Source organism: Triturus cristatus, chromosome 3_1, assembly GCF_964204655.1.
Source record: "Triturus cristatus chromosome 3_1, aTriCri1.1, whole genome shotgun sequence".
Taxonomy (NCBI): Eukaryota; Metazoa; Chordata; class Amphibia; order Caudata; family Salamandridae; genus Triturus; species Triturus cristatus.
The window spans coordinates 979263371-979286647 of NC_140583.1; the positions used below are offsets into that span (position 1 = coordinate 979263371).

At 45.9% G+C, this 23277-nt stretch overlaps 1 protein-coding gene across 1 annotated transcript in view; it reads left to right on the plus strand.

Moving 5' to 3' along the window:
* ZCCHC17 (zinc finger CCHC-type containing 17) overlaps window positions 1-23277 on the plus strand; it is an 81600-nt gene that overhangs the window by 24524 nt on the left and 33799 nt on the right. The window contains exons 2-3 of the mRNA XM_085645654.1: window positions 891-1069; window positions 19021-19078. Of these exons, the coding sequence (XP_085501780.1) occupies window positions 1028-1069; window positions 19021-19078 (100 nt within the window). The 5' untranslated portion in view covers window positions 891-1027. The remainder of the gene's footprint in view (window positions 1-890; window positions 1070-19020; window positions 19079-23277) is intronic.

The following is a 23277-nucleotide window of genomic DNA, read 5'->3' on the forward strand; positions in this document are numbered from 1 at the left end:
TACTCTAACTGCTTAGTGGCCGGCCCCGGGGGTTGTAGGCCCATACTTGTCTTTGGTTGAAATGTCAATAAAGGTTTTTTTAAAAAAAAAAACAATATCTGCACAAAGAGAGGTAGCATGGACATCATCACAAAAGTAAACTACGTTACATAAAAAATTGAGTCTGCCTAGGTATTAGGATCAGCTAAGCATATTATGCATGGTCTGGAAAAGCTGTTTCCAGCAGGATGATGAATCCTCACACCACTCTTGTGGCACGTTTCATCATTCCCCAGCTAGCATTGGGAAGCATCCTAGTAAGACCACACCTGCTAGTGAATCTTTTTTTTAATGTATGCTCTGTGTGGGGGAAATGTGTAGTGCTTTCGAATATATGTAAACGGAAACAATGAATATTTAAATTGTGTGTACATGAAAGCCTCCACTTGGGTGGGACTTTATTATTACAAAATATGTGGAAAATGCCAGAAATCCATAAGTAATCAGTAAACACTGCAGCCTCAGATTCGCAAAAAATCAACGTACTGCCCAATTGTCCATTGTCATATCAAAACTTATGTGTGAAAGATAAACAAAACATAAACATTCCATTTCAGTCCAGGACCATTGGGGTCTGCAGTTAAACGAAAACAGCCTTTTCAACCAAACTCCCCTAAACACTTGCAGTGCAAAAATACTCACTGGGTAACATGTTCTTATATTGCAAACTCTGGGTTCTGCTGACAATTACAAACAACTCGGCCTCCTACCTATGTGTGTGTGTTTGTGTGGAGTCACTCCCAGTCTAGTTTCTGTGTATGAGTTCCTCGTATATTTACAACTTTGTGAAAGTGTATCCTTTTTTACCCTTTCAAGAAAATATTTAACATATTTCTTTTGCTTTGTTACAGTGAACTTTTCTGGCGATTAGAGAGGCTTGTTTAGTAGCAACCAGGGAGTCACGTTATTGCTTGGCGAAGTAATTGGATAGAGTCTTCACTCTTTGTCAGTCTTTCACAAGACCCATAAGGTGTGAGATCCCTTGACCATGGAACAATTACCTGATCTCTATGATATCTTCCAAGGAGAGGTAAGTCTGACATTATTTTTTATTTTATTAGTTTGGTTCAGTTTTATGTCAGTATGTTCACAGTCACAACTTAGAAAGTCCCTACTTAATCATGTTTGCTCTGTCTGCAGCCCTTTATCGAGAGGTTTCATTTCTGATGCAAATCACTAAAAAGGAAGCATAGATATTTAATTTAGGCTGATAAATTGCTGCTTTTGTGGATCATTTTGCCTCTTGATGATTCCTGAGTACTTATTTAATAAAAGGATGCAGGCAGACTGGTAGTTTTGTGCAGATAGTCAGAGTGTACGTTTTTAAGTCTTGTGGCTGTAAAGTGGATGTATTTGCTCATGTTTTGTACTCTTCCAGGGTCGGTATGGTTGAAAGTCAACCAAGACCGTACCTCAACAAAGGGAAAGTAAAGAGAAAGATCTATGTCTTAGAGGTCTAGGATGGGGTACTCAGGATGGGGGGAGACAACATTAGTGTCTCTTGTTGCCCTCACACACCCCGAGGGATGTCATGCTTCATCATCGGGCGGTGCTCCTCGTCGGGCCGGCGGTGCAATGCCCTACGGGTCCCCCGAAGGGTCTCTTTAGCGGAGATCTTTTAAGGGCGCTGCCGATTGGTGCATGCGGGTATGTGGAGGGGGAGTACCAAGGTCAGTGGTGGCTGTAGTGTGTGCAGGAATAAAAATACCTAAGGGTTACCAGGGAAGCTATTTTAATAAGAAGGCACCCTTGGTACATTAAAATACGTGGCAAAAATGTTACTAATTAAAACGTGATGTGTTTAGTAGTAACTTAAGGTACAGGTCAAATGGTCGACATGTTTCGCGCCTTTCAGTGGTCAGTGTGATCCATGGCGCTTCATCAGGACCAGTAGAGGTGAAAAGTGTGGGGAAAGGTGCCCAGACTATGTGTGGTGGGTGGGGTAAAATATCACCCTCCCATTCGGCAAGGAGAGGGAGTACAGTGTCTCCTAAACAGGTGGTGTGTGCAGGGAGGAGTCTGTTGTGCCCCCTTTGCGTAAGACCTAGATCAAAAGAAAGATAAAACAAAAAGAAATGCAGAGGTTAAAAAACATATGCGGACTTGCCTTGTCGATCCGCGTAAGTACATAGTGATCCGAGAGATCACAGTTTTACAATGAGACAGTCATAATGTCATGCACCCGGAGGCCCAGGCTATTCTCAGGGTTCTGTAGGTGCGGGGAGGCGTGGGTGTGGTCCCATGCCAGTCAAGAAAGTGGTAGGTACCGGGTCCCGGTGGCGGTCACAGAGCCCAGCTGGAGACTCGATAGGTAAACTGTTAGTACCCCGCGGGGCCCGGACACCTCCACTTGGCTGTGCAACGGGGTCACCCGGCGTGTCGTCAAACGAGACAGTCCGGTAGATACGTGTGTTGTGTATCTAATTCGATTCGTTGGTTTAATACAGAGAAAGTGCACTAAGAGTAATCTTACCTAAAGTAAGAGCTTGAATTGCTTCTTGAGTTAAAAAGCGGCGTAGGAGGCCCACACCATCTAGGGCTGTAAATTGGAAAAAAGTGCGTAACAGCAGGGAAAACCCGGAGGGTAAAGGAAACAGAAGTGAAGCGTTAGATTTACTTACATCGTAGCCGGTTGTAGAGCAGGAAAATTGCTTACGTTTGGATCTGGGTAGCCTCGAGTCATACTCACGGGTTGCTCAGGTGACGGCACTGGAAACCTGCCCGGTCCTGACGCCTGCTCGAAGGTAAATGACTGTGCCGTACCCATGGTATTTAAAGACTGAGCCCCGTGATAGAAGGAGGTGCCTGTTTCCGGTTCAGACGGCACGGAAAGTCGCAGAAGGCCGGAGCTGCGCATGCGCGGTAACGCACGATGTTTCAGTGATCTCTTGTGCATGCGTGAGGAGGTGTTATTGGCGCATGCATGGTGTGTGTGAGGTGTGTTACTGTGCGCATGCGGGCCGTGAGGTGTTTACGATGTGTAAATCCGGAATAGCAGACCAGACCACAAAAATGGGTGTGTCACTGTTGGCCTAAGGCCAGATTCTCCTGCAGGTTTGCCAGGATTGAGGGTGTGGCGGTGTATGGGCGGGGCTACATGAGAACTTGCTCACGGGTGCTGAAGGTGTAGAGTCCCCATCCGTAACAGGCTCATGCTTTTAATATAGCAATGCGCCTCAGAGCTAACGTGACGCGCTAGGGTCTAATTATTCAGTTATTTTGCCCCTAGCTGGAGGGACGGTGTACGATGGATTACACATGGTATCTACAAACAAAAGTGTTAGTGTTAGAGCTCGCTCCATGGGATATCGTCGTTAAGCCCTTGGGTGTCTGTATGTAGGCGGTGCACCCAGCGTTGTTCACGTCTAAAGAGCGACTCGCTACTCCAGTTATTATTGGATTCCAGGATGGTCCATTGGATTGCTTCACAGGGGTGCCCTTTTTCCAGAAAATGGTTCGTCAGTTTTGTGGCTGCGCGAGCCCGTCTGATGGTGCTTTTGTGTTCGCTGATCCTTGTTTTGATGGGTCTGGTGGTCATGCCTACATAGTAGAGTCCGCAAGGACACGAGATCAAGTATACACAATTTGCGGTGTTGCAGTTCGTGTGCTTCCTCTGTTCCCACTTTAGCTCACCAATTTCCAAGACCTTTGTGTGCCGTGTCGTGGTGCAAGCACTGCATGAACCACACGGGTAGTGTCCCTTCACTGCTGGCAGATCCCAGAGAGTGTTCTCTCTTCTCGCTTGTTTCTGGCGTGGCCGTGTATTGATCAGTTGGTCTCTTAAATTGCTGGTTCTTTTAAAGGCAAAACGAGGTGCTGGGATGTTGAGTGCATCACTATTGATGATTTTCCAGTTACGGTTGATGATTCTTTTGATTTTGTTGGAGAGGGGGGTAAAGGTTGTGACGCAGGTGATCACGTTGTTGGTCCCGGGTTCTCTCGTTTCCAGGAGGCCCTCACGGGTGTTGTTCCTAGCCCGTTTTCTGGCTTGGTTAATTACTTTTACTGGATAGTGTCTCTTCGCCAGGTTCTCAGATAGGGTGTCGGCTTGTCTGTCATAGTCCTGTAGTTTGCTGCAGTTGCGCCTGATCCTGAGAAACTGGCCATAGGGTAAGTTTTCCCGTAGAGCTTTAGGGTGGTGGCTCTTAAAGCTCAGGAGGCTGTTGCAGTCAGTCTCTTTTTTGTACGTGCTGGTCTGAAGTATCCCATTTTCTAGTTGGATCAATAAGTCCAGGAAGGGGATTTTCTCGTCACTGGAGGTCATGGTGAAACGTAAATGGGGGTCCTGATTGTTGATCCACTCAAAGAATTCCAGTGTCTTTGATGCCTGCCCTCTCCATAGGATCAGCACATCGTCTATATACCGTTTCCAAGTGACCATATGTCGATGAAATGGGTTGGCGTCTGTGAAGATGTGATTAGCCTCAAAATGTGACATGTACAGTCCAGCCAAGCTCGGCGCAAAGGTGCTCCCCATGCTGGTCCCTTGTACCTGGTGGTAGATGGTGGTTTTGTACATAAAATAGTTGTTAGTGAGAGCAAGGGCAATGAGGGCCGAGATGAAGCTTGCCGGTGTGGACGTTGGCAGTTCCGAGTTTTGTAACAGGTTGCTTACCACTTCGATGGTTGCTTCCTGCGGGATATTCGTGTACAGTGCTTCCACGTCCAATGTGAGCAGTAAGTCGATTTCCTCGGTGTTTTCATCATTGATGGTTTGGATGAGGTTAAGCACATCTCTGGTGTCTTTGAGGTAAGCTGGAGTAGCCTGGACCAAAGGGCGCAAAAAGAAGTCACTGAACTGGCTCAAAGGTTCCAGAAGGGAGTCTATCCCAGACACGATCGGACGGCCAGGGCATGGGGTAACCCCCTTATGGATTTTAGGTAGAAGATAGAAGTAGGGCATCCTAGGAGACGGATTCACCAGAAAGGCTGCTTCTTTAGAGGTAATCCATCCCTCTGTTGCTGCTTCGTTGACCAAGGTTCTGATCTGGTTCAGTAGCATTGAAGTAGGATCTGTCTCTAGAATCTCGTAGTACTCAGTGTTGTTTAGTTGGCGTAGACATTCCTTCTCATAATCCTGTATGTCGAGGATCACAGTGGCTCCCCCTTTGTCCGCAGGTTTTATTATGATGGAATCATCATTCTGAAGGGTGGTCACCGCCCTCCGCAGTTTTTTGGGGAAGTTGTTGTAGGCGTTAGGAGGTTCTAATCGGTTAACCTCCTTGAGGACAGCTTTTTCGAAAGTGAGGACCTCGTGTGGGACCATACCAGCGCTGGGGGTAAATTTTGACGGGGGTCTCAAGCCAGTGTCGTCCTCAGTCTGTGTTAGGTTGTCTTTGAAGAAGGCCCTAAGTCTCACTTTGCGAAACAGTTGATGTAGTTCCTCATTGGTTCTAAAATTGTCCTCCTGTGGGGTGGGCACAAACCCCAGTCCTAATTCCAAGGCTGTGGTCTCGTCGGTATTCAGAGGTCTCGAAGACAGGTTGACGATCAGTTTTTTTGTTGTTGGTGTTGTGCCATGCTTCTCGTTGTTCTCTGTTGGTTGTCCGGATCTTGCCAATGTACCTGCTTGTTCCCTCTTCTTCTTCCTCTGCCTCTGCCCCTGCCTCTGTTCTGAAAAGGTGGAGGAGGGTTGTGGAGGAAAGGTTGCTGAAAACCCTGTTGTAGTGGGTTGTATGGCGGGTACCACATGGGTCCGTGTTGTGGGAATGGTTGGGGTGGAAAACCGTAGAAAGGTGGTGGCCCTAGTGGTGGTGGTAATAGACCCTGTGGGTTGGAGCGGCGGCCCCAGCTATGATTACTCGAGTTGCTACCCGAGGAGTGACCCGAGCGGTTAGACGTTGACGATCCATCGTCAGAGATCGTGTCGTCTGAATATAAGGTCTTCCAAAAAGATCCTCGGTGCCGTGCGGACCAACAATCCGTTAGGTGCTGAGTTTGCTCTGAGGTATTCGGTCATAATAGAGCCGTGAAGAGCAGTCTTTACCTGAAGTTTTTTGAGAGAAGTAAGGGTATTCCAGTCGCCTTGTGCGCTGGTCCCTGCTGTGTTGCCATCACCATCTAAGAGTGACGGGGTTCTCAGGATTTCAGCCACAATGTCCTCACCGTAGCTGAGGCCTAGGTTGTCCCCCAGGGTTGAAAATGACATGTCTCAGGGAAGGTAAGGGTTAAGAGGTGGAAATGGAGAAGGGAGCAGGAGGAGGAGAAGAAAAGGGAAGCGAGTGAAAGAGAGGGTCCCTCGGCTGAGCCGCCGTGCTAAATACTGTATCCAAAAATAGGGGGGGGAGACCAGGAGCTAGTTAATGGTCCAGTGCCTGTGCTCCAAGAAGTCAATAGGGTAATTACTATAAGGCACTGTTCCAGGGTCGGTATGGTTGAAAGTCAACCAAGACCGTACCTCAACAAAGGGAAAGTAAAGAGAAAGATCTATGTCTTAGAGGTCTAGGATGGGGTACTCAGGATGGGGGGAGACAACATTAGTGTCTCTTGTTGCCCTCACACACCCCGAGGGATGTCATGCTTCATCATCGGGCGGTGCTCCTCGTCGGGCCGGCGGTGCAATGCCCTACGGGTCCCCCGAAGGGTCTCTTTAGCGGAGATCTTTTAAGGGCGCTGCCGATTGGTGCATGCGGGTATGTGGAGGGGGAGTACCAAGGTCAGTGGTGGCTGTAGTGTGTGCAGGAATAAAAATACCTAAGGGTTACCAGGGAAGCTATTTTAATAAGAAGGCACCCTTGGTACATTAAAATACGTGGCAAAAATGTTACTAATTAAAACGTGATGTGTTTAGTAGTAACTTAAGGTACAGGTCAAATGGTCGACATGTTTCGCGCCTTTCAGTGGTCAGTGTGATCCATGGCGCTTCATCAGGACCAGTAGAGGTGAAAAGTGTGGGGAAAGGTGCCCAGACTATGTGTGGTGGGTGGGGTAAAATATCACCCTCCCATTCGGCAAGGAGAGGGAGTACAGTGTCTCCTAAACAGGTGGTGTGTGCAGGGAGGAGTCTGTTGTGCCCCCTTTGCGTAAGACCTAGATCAAAAGAAAGATAAAACAAAAAGAAATGCAGAGGTTAAAAAACATATGCGGACTTGCCTTGTCGATCCGCGTAAGTACATAGTGATCCGAGAGATCACAGTTTTACAATGTCATGCACCCGGAGGCCCAGGCTATTCTCAGGGTTCTGTAGGTGCGGGGAGGCGTGGGTGTGGTCCCATGCCAGTCAAGAAAGTGGTAGGTACCGGGTCCCGGTGGCGGTCACAGAGCCCAGCTGGAGACTCGATAGGTAAACTGTTAGTACCCCGCGGGGCCCGGACACCTCCACTTGGCTGTGCAACGGGGTCACCCGGCGTGTCGTCAAACGAGACAGTCCGGTAGATACGTGTGTTGTGTATCTAATTCGATTCGTTGGTTTAATACAGAGAAAGTGCACTAAGAGTAATCTTACCTAAAGTAAGAGCTTGAATTGCTTCTTGAGTTAAAAAGCGGCGTAGGAGGCCCACACCATCTAGGGCTGTAAATTGGAAAAAAGTGCGTAACAGCAGGGAAAACCCGGAGGGTAAAGGAAACAGAAGTGAAGCGTTAGATTTACTTACATCGTAGCCGGTTGTAGAGCAGGAAAATTGCTTACGTTTGGATCTGGGTAGCCTCGAGTCATACTCACGGGTTGCTCAGGTGACGGCACTGGAAACCTGCCCGGTCCTGACGCCTGCTCGAAGGTAAATGACTGTGCCGTACCCATGGTATTTAAAGACTGAGCCCCGTGATAGAAGGAGGTGCCTGTTTCCGGTTCAGACGGCACGGAAAGTCGCAGAAGGCCGGAGCTGCGCATGCGCGGTAACGCACGATGTTTCAGTGATCTCTTGTGCATGCGTGAGGAGGTGTTATTGGCGCATGCATGGTGTGTGTGAGGTGTGTTACTGTGCGCATGCGGGCCGTGAGGTGTTTACGATGTGTAAATCCGGAATAGCAGACCAGACCACAAAAATGGGTGTGTCACTGTTGGCCTAAGGCCAGATTCTCCTGCAGGTTTGCCAGGATTGAGGGTGTGGCGGTGTATGGGTGGGGCTACATGAGAACTTGCTCACGGGTGCTGAAGGTGTAGAGTCCCCATCCGTAACAGGCTCATGCTTTTAATATAGCAATGCGCCTCAGAGCTAACGTGACGCGCTAGGGTCTAATTATTCAGTTATTTTGCCCCTAGCTGGAGGGACGGTGTACGATGGATTACACATGGTATCTACAAACAAAAGTGTTAGTGTTAGAGCTCGCTCCATGGGATATCGTCGTTAAGCCCTTGGGTGTCTGTATGTAGGCGGTGCACCCAGCGTTGTTCACGTCTAAAGAGCGACTCGCTACTCCAGTTATTATTGGATTCCAGGATGGTCCATTGGATTGCTTCACAGGGGTGCCCTTTTTCCAGAAAATGGTTCGTCAGTTTTGTGGCTGCGCGAGCCCGTCTGATGGTGCTTTTGTGTTCGCTGATCCTTGTTTTGATGGGTCTGGTGGTCATGCCTACATAGTAGAGTCCGCAAGGACACGAGATCAAGTATACACAATTTGCGGTGTTGCAGTTCGTGTGCTTCCTCTGTTCCCACTTTAGCTCACCAATTTCCAAGACCTTTGTGTGCCGTGTCGTGGTGCAAGCACTGCATGAACCACACGGGTAGTGTCCCTTCACTGCTGGCAGATCCCAGAGAGTGTTCTCTCTTCTCGCTTGTTTCTGGCGTGGCCGTGTATTGATCAGTTGGTCTCTTAAATTGCTGGTTCTTTTAAAGGCAAAACGAGGTGCTGGGATGTTGAGTGCATCACTATTGATGATTTTCCAGTTACGGTTGATGATTCTTTTGATTTTGTTGGAGAGGGGGGTAAAGGTTGTGACGCAGGTGATCACGTTGTTGGTCCCGGGTTCTCTCGTTTCCAGGAGGCCCTCACGGGTGTTGTTCCTAGCCCGTTTTCTGGCTTGGTTAATTACTTTTACTGGATAGTGTCTCTTCGCCAGGTTCTCAGATAGGGTGTCGGCTTGTCTGTCATAGTCCTGTAGTTTGCTGCAGTTGCGCCTGATCCTGAGAAACTGGCCATAGGGTAAGTTTTCCCGTAGAGCTTTAGGGTGGTGGCTCTTAAAGCTCAGGAGGCTGTTGCAGTCAGTCTCTTTTTTGTACGTGCTGGTCTGAAGTATCCCGTAAATGGGGGTCCTGATGGCACAACACCAACAACAAAAAAACTGATCGTCAACCTGTCTTCGAGACCTCTGAATACCGACGAGACCACAGCCTTGGAATTAGGACTGGGGTTTGTGCCCACCCCACAGGAGGACAATTTTAGAACCAATGAGGAACTACATCAACTGTTTCGCAAAGTGAGACTTAGGGCCTTCTTCAAAGACAACCTAACACAGACTGAGGACGACACTGGCTTGAGACCCCCGTCAAAATTTACCCCCAGCGCTGGTATGGTCCCACACGAGGTCCTCACTTTCGAAAAAGCTGTCCTCAAGGAGGTTAACCGATTAGAACCTCCTAACGCCTACAACAACTTCCCCAAAAAACTGCGGAGGGCGGTGACCACCCTTCAGAATGATGATTCCATCATAATAAAACCTGCGGACAAAGGGGGAGCCACTGTGATCCTCGACATACAGGATTATGAGAAGGAATGTCTACGCCAACTAAACAACACTGAGTACTACGAGATTCTAGAGACAGATCCTACTTCAATGCTACTGAACCAGATCAGAACCTTGGTCAACGAAGCAGCAACAGAGGGATGGATTACCTCTAAAGAAGCAGCCTTTCTGGTGAATCCGTCTCCTAGGATGCCCTACTTCTATCTTCTACCTAAAATCCATAAGGGGGTTACCCCATGCCCTGGCCGTCCGATCGTGTCTGGGATAGACTCCCTTCTGGAACCTTTGAGCCAGTTCAGTGACTTCTTTTTGCGCCCTTTGGTCCAGGCTACTCCAGCTTACCTCAAAGACACCAGAGATGTGCTTAACCTCATCCAAACCATCAATGATGAAAACACCGAGGAAATCGACTTACTGCTCACATTGGACGTGGAAGCACTGTACACGAATATCCCGCAGGAAGCAACCATCGAAGTGGTAAGCAACCTGTTACAAAACTCGGAACTGCCAACGTCCACACCGGCAAGCTTCATCTCGGCCCTCATTGCCCTTGCTCTCACTAACAACTATTTTATGTACAAAACCACCATCTACCACCAGGTACAAGGGACCAGCATGGGGAGCACCTTTGCGCCGAGCTTGGCTGGACTGTACATGTCACATTTTGAGGCTAATCACATCTTCACAGACGCCAACCCATTTCATCGACATATGGTCACTTGGAAACGGTATATAGACGATGTGCTGATCCTATGGAGAGGGCAGGCATCAAAGACACTGGAATTCTTTGAGTGGATCAACAATCAGGACCCCCATTTACGTTTCACCATGACCTCCAGTGACGAGAAAATCCCCTTCCTGGACTTATTGATCCAACTAGAAAATGGGATACTTCAGACCAGCACGTACAAAAAAGAGACTGACTGCAACAGCCTCCTGAGCTTTAAGAGCCACCACCCTAAAGCTCTACGGGAAAACTTACCCTATGGCCAGTTTCTCAGGATCAGGCGCAACTGCAGCAAACTACAGGACTATGACAGACAAGCCGACACCCTATCTGAGAACCTGGCGAAGAGACACTATCCAGTAAAAGTAATTAACCAAGCCAGAAAACGGGCTAGGAACAACACCCGTGAGGGCCTCCTGGAAACGAGAGAACCCGGGACCAACAACGTGATCACCTGCGTCACAACCTTTACCCCCCTCTCCAACAAAATCAAAAGAATCATCAACCGTAACTGGAAAATCATCAATAGTGATGCACTCAACATCCCAGCACCTCGTTTTGCCTTTAAAAGAACCAGCAATTTAAGAGACCAACTGATCAATACACGGCCACGCCAGAAACAAGCGAGAAGAGAGAACACTCTCTGGGATCTGCCAGCAGTGAAGGGACACTACCCGTGTGGTTCATGCAGTGCTTGCACCACGACACGGCACACAAAGGTCTTGGAAATTGGTGAGCTAAAGTGGGAACAGAGGAAGCACACGAACTGCAACACCGCAAATTGTGTATACTTGATCTCGTGTCCTTGCGGACTCTACTATGTAGGCATGACCACCAGACCCATCAAAACAAGGATCAGCGAACAAAAAAGCACCATCAGACGGGCTCGCGCAGCCACAAAACTGACGAACCATTTTCTGGAAAAAGGGCACCCCTGTGAAGCAATCCAATGGACCATCCTGGAATCCAATAATAACTGGAGTAGCGAGTCGCTCTTTAGACGTGAACAACGCTGGGTGCACCGCCTACATACAGACACCCAAGGGCTTAACGACGATATCCCATGGAGCGAGCTCTAACACTAACACTTTTGTTTGTAGATACCATGTGTAATCCATCGTACACCGTCCCTCCAGCTAGGGGCAAAATAACTGAATAATTAGACCCTAGCGCGTCACGTTAGCTCTGAGGCGCATTGCTATATTAAAAGCATGAGCCTGTTACGGATGGGGACTCTACACCTTCAGCACCCGTGAGCAAGTTCTCATGTAGCCCCGCCCATACACCGCCACACCCTCAATCCTGGCAAACCTGCAGGAGAATCTGGCCTTAGGCCAACAGTGACACACCCATTTTTGTGGTCTGGTCTGCTATTCCGGATTTACACATCGTAAACACCTCACGGCCCGCATGCGCACAGTAACACACCTCACACACACCATGCATGCGCCAATAACACCTCCTCACGCATGCACAAGAGATCACTGAAACATCGTGCGTTACCGCGCATGCGCAGCTCCGGCCTTCTGCGACTTTCCGTGCCGTCTGAACCGGAAACAGGCACCTCCTTCTATCACGGGGCTCAGTCTTTAAATACCATGGGTACGGCACAGTCATTTACCTTCGAGCAGGCGTCAGGACCGGGCAGGTTTCCAGTGCCGTCACCTGAGCAACCCGTGAGTATGACTCGAGGCTACCCAGATCCAAACGTAAGCAATTTTCCTGCTCTACAACCGGCTACGATGTAAGTAAATCTAACGCTTCACTTCTGTTTCCTTTACCCTCCGGGTTTTCCCTGCTGTTACGCACTTTTTTCCAATTTACAGCCCTAGATGGTGTGGGCCTCCTACGCCGCTTTTTAACTCAAGAAGCAATTCAAGCTCTTACTTTAGGTAAGATTACTCTTAGTGCACTTTCTCTGTATTAAACCAACGAATCGAATTAGATACACAACACACGTATCTACCGGACTGTCTCGTTTGACGACACGCCGGGTGACCCCGTTGCACAGCCAAGTGGAGGTGTCCGGGCCCCGCGGGGTACTAACAGTTTACCTATCGAGTCTCCAGCTGGGCTCTGTGACCGCCACCGGGACCCGGTACCTACCACTTTCTTGACTGGCATGGGACCACACCCACGCCTCCCCGCACCTACAGAACCCTGAGAATAGCCTGGGCCTCCGGGTGCATGACATTATGACTGTCTCATTGTAAAACTGTGATCTCTCGGATCACTATGTACTTACGCGGATCGACAAGGCAAGTCCGCATATGTTTTTTAACCTCTGCATTTCTTTTTGTTTTATCTTTCTTTTGATCTAGGTCTTACGCAAAGGGGGCACAACAGACTCCTCCCTGCACACACCACCTGTTTAGGAGACACTGTACTCCCTCTCCTTGCCGAATGGGAGGGTGATATTTTACCCCACCCACCACACATAGTCTGGGCACCTTTCCCCACACTTTTCACCTCTACTGGTCCTGATGAAGCGCCATGGATCACACTGACCACTGAAAGGCGCGAAACATGTCGACCATTTGACCTGTACCTTAAGTTACTACTAAACACATCACGTTTTAATTAGTAACATTTTTGCCACGTATTTTAATGTACCAAGGGTGCCTTCTTATTAAAATAGCTTCCCTGGTAACCCTTAGGTATTTTTATTCCTGCACACACTACAGCCACCACTGACCTTGGTACTCCCCCTCCACATACCCGCATGCACCAATCGGCAGCGCCCTTAAAAGATCTCCGCTAAAGAGACCCTTCGGGGGACCCGTAGGGCATTGCACCGCCGGCCCGACGAGGAGCACCGCCCGATGATGAAGCATGACATCCCTCGGGGTGTGTGAGGGCAACAAGAGACACTAATGTTGTCTCCCCCCATCCTGAGTACCCCATCCTAGACCTCTAAGACATAGATCTTTCTCTTTACTTTCCCTTTGTTGAGGTACGGTCTTGGTTGACTTTCAACCATAATGACCCTGGAACAGTGCCTTATAGTAATTACCCTATTGACTTCTTGGAGCACAGGCACTGGACCATTAACTAGCTCCTGGTCTCCCCCCCCTATTTTTGGATACAACACCATGTTTTGTACTCACCATAGCTTACAGTTTAAAGCATTGTATTGAAATACACATTTTTAGATATCATCTAAACTTAGTAGAAATGCCTCTTGGCAGAATACCACTAGCATTCATTGATTGTAGGTAAAAGAGAAAGCGAGGTATTAGTTCAACATACTAAATTGTCCCCTCAGTTTTTGTCTTATGTAAATAACAACCCAAACTAGCCTACTCCATCCCCGCCCACATGATTGTCATGTAATAATCACTTCAAAAGAAAAGATGCATAGGGCAACTTCTCTACACCTAAAAAAACAGCATTTTTCTGGATCTAGGACTTCTGACTCTCCAATCCACTCTTAGTCAGATAGGTTGAAAATGTACAGTGTCTAACTTGAAAAGATGGTCTTTAAGTGAGTATTAAAAGGACTGGACACAAATGTCCTTACCCTTCAAATTGCATCAATGCTTTTCCATGGCAATGACCTCCTATAACTTGTAATACCATTGTGTAAGAGGGGTGGGAATTAAGTCCCTTCAAAGGAGACTGCTACAAGCGGTTTCACATGAAGTAGTATATGGCCCTCCAAAATTACGGACAGTGTCAGTTTGGTTATTGTGAGGTCCCAGGTCAGCAAGAGGGTATGTGTGATGGAGCTAAGCTAAGCATTTCGAGATCTCTATTGTTTAGAGATTGATAGGGGATCCCAGAGTTCCCTCCCAATACCTAGTCTATATGGACCCATTTATTGGTATGTTACATTTACTATGGTTCATTTTCAACGACTTGCTTTTACAACATATTTTTTACATCACATATTCATTTAAAATACATGCTTTTACTAGTTTTGAGACGATCTAAGTATGGACTGCTAGAGAGACATATAACGAATGTTATATGTCTCTCTTGCAGTCCATAGTTAGATCGTCTCTTGATCTGAAGCCTGATAATATCTCCAAAGGTCTGGGAAAATCAACCCCAGACTCCCCAGTCTCAAGGAGCATTCTTGATCCTCCTCAATATGCTTTCCCTCTGCTCATTTAACATGCTCTGCAGATCGAAGATGTTGTCTTTAGGGATAGGAGTTGGGAGTGCCTGGAAGGAGTAAAGCAGCCTCTGAAATGTGACCATGTTCACTGCCACTGTTCAGCCCTGCTACAGTATCAGAAGGACACAGCATTTGACTAGGACAGCGGGTATCCAGGTGTTAAGGGGAAGTCAGTTCACACGAACCCATGTTGATTAAGTAAATAAGAACAATACCTATATAGCAAATTGACCTTGACACCAAGTGGACTATGCATACTTGTGCAGTGAACATATACAAAAATACAGCAGACTTCGGTTTAGAATTTCTAACTTGTCTTTATCACCTTTATAGCTCTCCATTTTCTCAAACCTTTCAAGCTGATGGAGGATGATTGGACATTGTCACCATAAGTGGAACAAGCATGAAGCGGATATTTATTTTCTGGGGTGACCAAATGCCAGTGAGTCCAGACTCCATATTGTCTCTGTGGGAATTTAATTATCAGGTCTCAACCATCAGAATATCAGACCTTTCCCACCTGGCACTGTGTTGGACCAATGATGGGAGGAGCACATATCTGCTGAATAACTGCCACACCAGTCAACTTGTTGTCATCTGAGGTGTCCTGAACATCCAACAATGTTCAGTGTTTTTGTAGATCATCAGCACCAACCAGGTTATAAGCAAATGGGCCATCTTTCTCTATATCATCCACTTCTATGGGAGGCTCCCACACCATCTAGGTCATTCCCCATCTGGCAGCAGTCTCCCAGCACAATTCCTCAGTGCTCCTTGTTTACTCTGCTCCATATTCTTCTCCGTGCCATTCCACGGGAGCTGCCCATGTGCCCCATCATGCTCTAGACACCTATTTTACCTCCCTAGTCAGCAGCACTTGAAGGTATTCTGCCTCTGATGCCAAGGGAGCCGTTAGGGTGGGCCTCTTCACTCAAAACACCTAAACTTCTCCCCGTGGCATTGGCGTCCAGAAATTGTTTGGCTCCAATGCCAGTATTCCTTCAGCTTCCATCCTCAATTCTGGTTTCTGGCACCATTTTGGGAGACAGCGGGCAGTCCCTCATTCCCGCTTGCCACTGAATCTTCTAGTTATATACTTTATAGAGACTATAAAGCCCACAGAGTGATTCCAAGCAGGTCACGGCAGCACTCTCTTCTCCAACTGTAACCTCAATATTCCTCCATAGTTTGTTTCAGGACTTTTGCATCATCATAAACTCTGAGATCATGGGAAGAGTTCCAAACTCATCTACTATTTTGACTCCTACCCCACTCACCATAACTTTTAAGCTCTTTGGGTGCAGACTGGAAACAGCAGAAGAAAGGCATCTCTAACCATGAATGGACTGACGACTTTAACAGTAGGATAGTCATAGTAATATCTATCCCTCCTCTGATAGACAAATATATATTTTTATAGGCCACAAGCTGCAATGAGCACATGAAGGTTGAAAGAAATTGATGTTCTGCTTATTGTGAAGACTTGACCCTGGCATGCGTAAGCACACATTACCCTGCAAAAAGAATGTACAAAATTTGCAGATACAGCACAAGAGACAGAAACAGCACCAATAAAATAATATGAAATGATAAATTGGTCTGTGCTTTCAAGTAAGTTGCTGCAGTGAGTGCTCCTGAGCCCTCTAGAAATAATCCTTCAGCATGCTTGCATCTAGTGTGGCTGTAGTGGTACTTTAAAACACTCATTAAAACAAAGTAGAACACTATTATTTAAATGATTCAGACTGGCATTGTCATGGTTGTCTGAATTTCACTGACCATACCGTAACAATGTAGGAAAATCTGATAAAAGTTGATGTAACACATATGCAACCCAGAAGTAAAAATGGAAAGGCCTGGTTTTGCGTGTGTGGGTCAGCTGTTCATTAACAGAGCACCATTTGGCTTTAAATATTCTAAATGTTCATTCAATCCCCAAAACAGAATGTTTGTGGTATGCAGAACTACAACAGTAGGTCTAGAACATTGTGATAAAAGAAAGAGGACGGGCGCAAAGTCGATCAAAAATGTACACATTTTGTAAAGACACATCACCCAGTATCAGTACAAATCATCATAAAAATAAAAACTTGACGTGACTGTCCTTGATGCAAAACTTTGCTGCGTGAGCAGACTGGAGAGAAATTACTCTTAGACTTTTAAGTTCAGCTATGGGAAAATATTGATATGTGGGGGTACTTCATCTCATTGCTGTCAGAGAAAAAAGCATGCAAGGTATCTCTGTGTTGGTCTCTCATCTCAAACAAGCTGCCTAGATATATCATGCAGAGGCTAAAGACCAGAACTCAAACATAGCAATAATGACTCGCACATGATGGGACTGCTCCAAAATTCCACTGGGAGGAGTTCATGCTGCTGGTGAGAAATATGTGTAATTATTGATGGCTAACAGTAAATTACAGGGATGTTTTTCACCAAAGGGTTCTGAGTGACATGAAGTAGCCAGCAAGAGTGAAACTTTAGTTGTCTATGGTGTCACTCAGAACTCCTGGTGAAAAACGTACCCGTAATTCGCTATTTACCCATCTATAATGTTATGTTATATGTCCCTCTTGCCCCCCAAATCATCTACCCCTGCTTTCAACTGCTACGCTGGGGCAGAGGTGTAATGGAGCGCCATACAGAATATGGCCTCTCCTCCCTGTTCCAAATTTAAAAAAAGACCGGGCCTCCTGTTATCCACCCCACTGCTCTCTGTGCCTTCCCTCTCCTGTAGAAGCTATGCTCCCTGCATTCCAGCACTGCTCTGAGCCAGAGCAGGCTGGATTTCAACAGTGAGTTATGAAATTCGTTACCCACCATTGCTAGGCCACAGCAGTACATTATCACATTTAGAATGTGATATTAATACTAATTGCTCTCGGTGAGAGCCACACATAACATATATAATTGTAGAGGGATAACAGTGAATAATGGTGATGTTTCTCACCTGAACAACATGAAATACACAATGAAAGCGAAGCTCGAGTTGTCTTTGATGTCACTCAGAACCCTGTGGTGAAAAACATCCCTGTAATTTGACGTTTTACTCATCTATAATTTTGTGCTATATATGGCCCCCAAATCATCTGCCCCTGCTTTCACCTCCAGAGAGTGTCAAAGGAGTAATGGGGAGCCACGCATAACACAGCCTCTCGTCCTTGACACAAATGTGAACAAATATTATACCAGTTATCCTTAACCAACCCCCACCACCTTCCCTGCCTTCCTTCCCCCTCCAGCAGCTGTGCTTTTTTCAGTCCAAGCAGCTCTGCGTTGGCAGGCTCACAGAGAGCCCTGTCAGCCTTCTCTGGAGCACCTTTCTGACGTATCATCCGTAGGTAACGAGTTTTGTTAGCAACTGTTTGTACATCATAGCAGTGAATTGCCAGATTTAGAATCTGTGTAAACAGTAGAGGTTTCCTATGGAAGCCATGGGTTTCCTATGGAAGCCATTGGGGAGAGGAGTTGGCCTAACGGCTAGGGCGGTCGACCTCGGATCTGGGGAACTGAGTTGGAGTCTCGGCAACGACGCTGAACATCCTGTGATTCTGGGCAAATCACTTAATCTCCCTGTGCGTAACAAAAATTAATGTGTCCTCATGTAACGCAACTGGTGTCATGTAAAGCGATCTGATACCCGATACCTTTGGGTCACGTTTGCGCTATAAAAAAACTCCGTAAAATAAAAAAAATAAAGAACTGTGTAACATACCTAATATACGGCTTCCACTTGACCCTCGAGGCATGCAAATGATAGTGACAATAATCCACTCTGTTGCCCTGCGCCAGTCTGCGATCCACTACAAGAATTACTAACCCCTGTGCAATAATGAGAATGAAACACCTTTATGAATGTTTTGGAACAAAGTATACAACATGTTGGCTACAGATTAACTGTAAAAATACACAACAAATACACAAAATATATGTATACCTGATACAAATGATGATCAAACTTGTAGACCTTCACAACTAACCTCTGCTAATCCTAAGCCCTCAGCTGTTTTTCATTTATTTGAATTATGGCTATAATAATTAAGGCTCACCATTTTCCGTTTTTCACTGATTTTTACAGATAACTGTTTATCTGTCTATATTTATTTCTTCTAATTGAAAAAACGAAAATAGATACTTTTTTTAGTGATTCTTGATGCTGTCAGTCATGAGTGGCAGGAAAATAACTGACTGGCAGGGGGACTTAAAAAGTGGGACAAGTTCTCCTAACAAATCTTTAAGCTGTTGCAGAAATGGATGTGTTTATGCTACAATGCATTTTTTAGCAGTATATTGTATACAAGTTATGAATTGCATATGGCTACCCATATCCCCAAAGCCTAAAAGGCTTTTGAGTATGATTGTACCTGTAAATGTCAAATAAATGTAGAAGGTCTGCAGTGTTACACGGTCTCAATTAGAGTGTCCTTGTCATCTTAGATATTGCTTTTTCGATAATGAAGAATAATTTCAGGCTCGTGATTGCCTTGTGCTGATTGTCTAATTTCTTTGTAGGTAGCAAGTATTACAGAATATGGAGCCTTTATAAAAGTTCCAGGCTGCAGAAAACAAGGTACTGCCTGTTTGTGTCCCTTTACCACTCATTGGCAATCCTCTCTTTCTGTGCACACTGTATCTTGTAATTCTTTGTCAGGGCAGCAGTGAAGGATTGCACATTCAGTTGCTTTATTACCCAAATAGTAGCAGCCAAATATAAAAGGAAACAAGCATTTGCAATGCAATCAGTCTCGCCTCTACGAAACTCTCATAAATGCAAGACCTATTGCATTGCAAATGCTTGTTTGCTGTTTGTGGTCCCGTTTTATGGTCTGGTGGGCGAGTTTTGCTGTTCATTTGTTTGCCATTACCACACACATTGTCTGCCACAAGCACACATGCAGCCATTCTCCCTTACTTTGCAAACCCACCTAAGTAATGTGTCTTTATAGGTTTAAAACTGCCCCAATTCGAGCACCTGGGCACCTTTTGGCAACTTTTTAAAGCTGTGTGATTCACTAACAGGGATGCATGGTTATTTTGGTGCCCGCTGTCTTCTGTCTCAATCCGACCCTGTTTATTGGTGCAAATCTGAGGCCGGACAAAGGCGTCATCCATAACACGAGGCCCCTTTTCCAGCTGTGCCATTTGCGGGTTCACCCAGCGTTGAGTCCTGCTGCCAGGGCCGTGGTTCCATATCCCGAGCAGGGTGGCCTTTGCCTCTGGGGGTGCGGGGTGGGAAGCTGGTTCACAATATGCCAATATCCTTTATGTCGCCTGTACGGAAGTCTTGCAGATTCATAAACCACATGCAGTCTTAAAGGGTCTCATTTTATCGACTTCAGAAGGATGACAGACTAATCTAGTCAAGGGAGATGCAAAGCTAACTCCACTGTACTCAGATCTCCTCAACAGGAGCGCAAACCTGCAGAGATTTCTAGTCAGCTAGAAGACGTTGCAGCCCCTGCTCGCACCCATTTTGAATGGGGAAGAGCAGGAGTGTCTGTAAGGATAAGCAAAGGTGCCAGGCGAGAGGAGGAGGTGGAGGTGGGTGTGTGGGAGGAGGATGAAGAGAGGGGGAGACACTTCATGGCATCACAGCGCTCTCCTTTTACTTATGTGTGACCTCAGAAGATAACCCTCCCTCTGCCCACGTCCTACCTCCTGCACTAACAGCTCAGCATCAAAGGCTCCGGTGTGGGTTGGGGAGGGGGGTGGAAGGGTGATTGTGAGATTCGTGCCAGCGCCTGTCTTGAAAATAAATGGCATTTTTAAACAGAAATCATATCCCGTTTATCTCAGCGCTCGCGAAACAGAAGTAAAAATTACCAATCTTAAGTGTTCTCATGTCATTGGCCTGAGACGTATGAAAGGCAGAGTCTGCTTTGCACCATTCAGGTTCCAAATGACTACAGTAGGTGCGCACATTGCCCTCAAGCTATTCTAATAACTCCTGAGGGGCAGGCCACCTGGGAGCTCATAGCGCCTACCACCACTTTGTTTAGTATTTACAGTGTGCTTTGTTCCACGGGCTTACCTAGAGCATATGAGGTTAAATCTTTTGGTCCGAATACGGCTAGTAGTGAGCCCCCCACCCGTATCCCCACCCGTCCCCCTCCACACACCCACCCACACACGAAAACACACATATCGACAGGGAAACTGATTGCTTTCCATTTTAAAAGATGAGTACACAAGAATTACAAAGTGGACTTTCGCTCGGAGGTATCAATGCATTACACAAAGGAAGTCCAGCATTACATTACACAAAAGATCCAGCATGTGCATTACACAAAAGAACCAGCTTTCATGTGCTAACGCATGCAAAACAAGTAGATAGTAACCTGACCCATGCAGCTGCCACCCTGTGCGCCGCTGCTCGCTCCCGCAAGCAAAACGCTGTGGGAGTGAACATTACAAAAGAGGTGGGACATGCACCCGCCTTTAGCCATTTGTGTGCTTTCATTATTGAAAGTCACACGCAAAAGCCAACCCAATGCGTGGGGGGAGTCAGACCCACACAGAGCAGTTACAAGAAGCCTCGCAGAGCAGCGCATGTGCGCTGCGCTAGGCTCGACCGAAAAACCTACAGTGTTTAGAAATTAAATTACAAGTTACAACGTAGAATTTTACCCAATCATAACCTATCTATAACATTTCTGGCATGCCCACAAGTTTGAAGGGCTCTCTTTACTGCTTTGCAGCCTGTGATGAAAGTCATTTGTTTATACCCCACATTAATGTTTGTAAATCTGTTTCTAACTTGTGTTGTGTACATTTTGCTTTTCTCAATTGTTATTATGAGAATGTGCAATGCACTGCTGTGGAAAATTCATACTTTATTGCACTGTGGAAAATTGTCATGCTAAATTGACAATAACAGTTGTTAACTTCATTAGATGTTTAAAGTTTATTGTAGTAATCTTTGGCTTGCCCACCCAGAAACCCATGTTTGCAGTTTCTTCCAGTGATTAGAAACTGGGCATTAACATCTTCGAGAGGATTGTGGCGATTTGGGATTCATGCAAGGTAGATCTATTTGCCGCACATCTCAACAGCAAGCACACATCGGCAGACTCTTTGTCATTGGTAATGCTTGCATTTCTGCAGGATTGAACTAGAATTCATAAGTAAGCATTCCCCCTTCTTGGATGATTTCATGAGTAGCTCCACAATTCAGAATACAATAGCCAGATATGGTGTTGAGCACCCCTCTATAGAGCTGTCAAGCTTGGGTTCTAGTTTTGGAACTTTGTTGGGCTTCTCCAATCCATCTACCATATTTTCCTTCAATTTTGAGGAATTTTTGGGTCACCATTTCTCTTCAATCAAGATTACTTAGGAAGATTTATTTCCCACCCTTGTGGATTTTTCCTCCTTTTGGGACTAATTCTAGAAAACATTGGTCGCCTTTCATGTTCTCACTATGCAGGGTGGCACCGTGGGAATTGGAAAGGGAAGGTCCTTTCTCAGTAAACTCAAACAGCAAGTACAAGCTACTTTTGTAGACTTGGTTGAGCCATCACCCATCACATATAAAGTAGAATGGTGAAGTATTGACCATAAACAATTCAGAAGGTCAGTTGGTCCACCTACAAATTTCCCTGATTGCCAAGGAGGATTGGCTATTATTACATCCACCTGCAGAAATTATGGTAAATGGCACTCCCCTGGATTTCTGTTCAGTGTATGAAATTTCATTGCCTTTACTAAAGTAAGTTGACAACAGAGAGATGTTTCTTTTGACCTAATAGCCTCTCTTAATTATACTATAATTTTTTATATATAAGTTGGTTAAAGTGGTATGCTGCTTATGTAAACTGGGCCACCAGAACTATTTCACTATCTTTTCAGTTCTGCCATGACCACTGCTGCATTTCAGAAAGTTACTGGTCACCCACAAAGAAAGTTAAACATGTCAGATCAACACCAGGTTTAACTGGGCCCAATCGGTCTATGGTTCCCCCACATTATCATACATTTTCTGTAGTCTTTTTTTCAAACCATGAGTTCACTCCATCACTCCTTATTGGGAGTATGATTGCTCCATTCCTTTCAAACGAGATTCCACCATTCCTCTGGGACAAGTGTATTCTTTGCTGTAAAATAAAACGGAGATTGTAATGCATTATTGCAGGAAAATGGAGACAATTGACTTTTTAGTGGCACCCCAGTTTTTCATTCCAAAGGCAAAGATATTAGGTCATGTAGTGGCTACAGAGGGTTAGATAAATTGCCATCAAAGATGGCACCCATGACCCTTCATCAAAGACTCCCTGGTGTCAGTACAAGAAGTGCAACTAACTGCCAAGTTACATTAGCATGGTACTTATCATCTTTGGTGCATAAAGGAAGGTGATGAGTTACGAATAGCTTTTTGCACCCATTTGGAAATTTAGAATTTTGTGTTATCCCATTCAGGTTAAGGAACTCTTCTGCTTTTCTTCAGTGCTTCATGGGCTTTGTATTTGCTGACATTTTGCATCATTTTGTACTGATATTCTTGCATAACATCCTTATATTCTTCGGAAATCTCTGTGTGAATCATAAACATATATCTACATTTTTGGCAAAGTTACAACATCACTTGATCTACAAGCTAAAGAAATATGGGTTTGAAAATGAAGAAATCGACTATTTAGGATTCCGTTTGAGTTCCTCAGACTTATCGAGGGATCCTAAGACGATACCTGCCATTGCAGAGTGGCCGTCACCAATGAGTGTTCAAGAAACCGTAAGTTTCCTTGGGTTTAAAATTGTATAATGACAATTTAC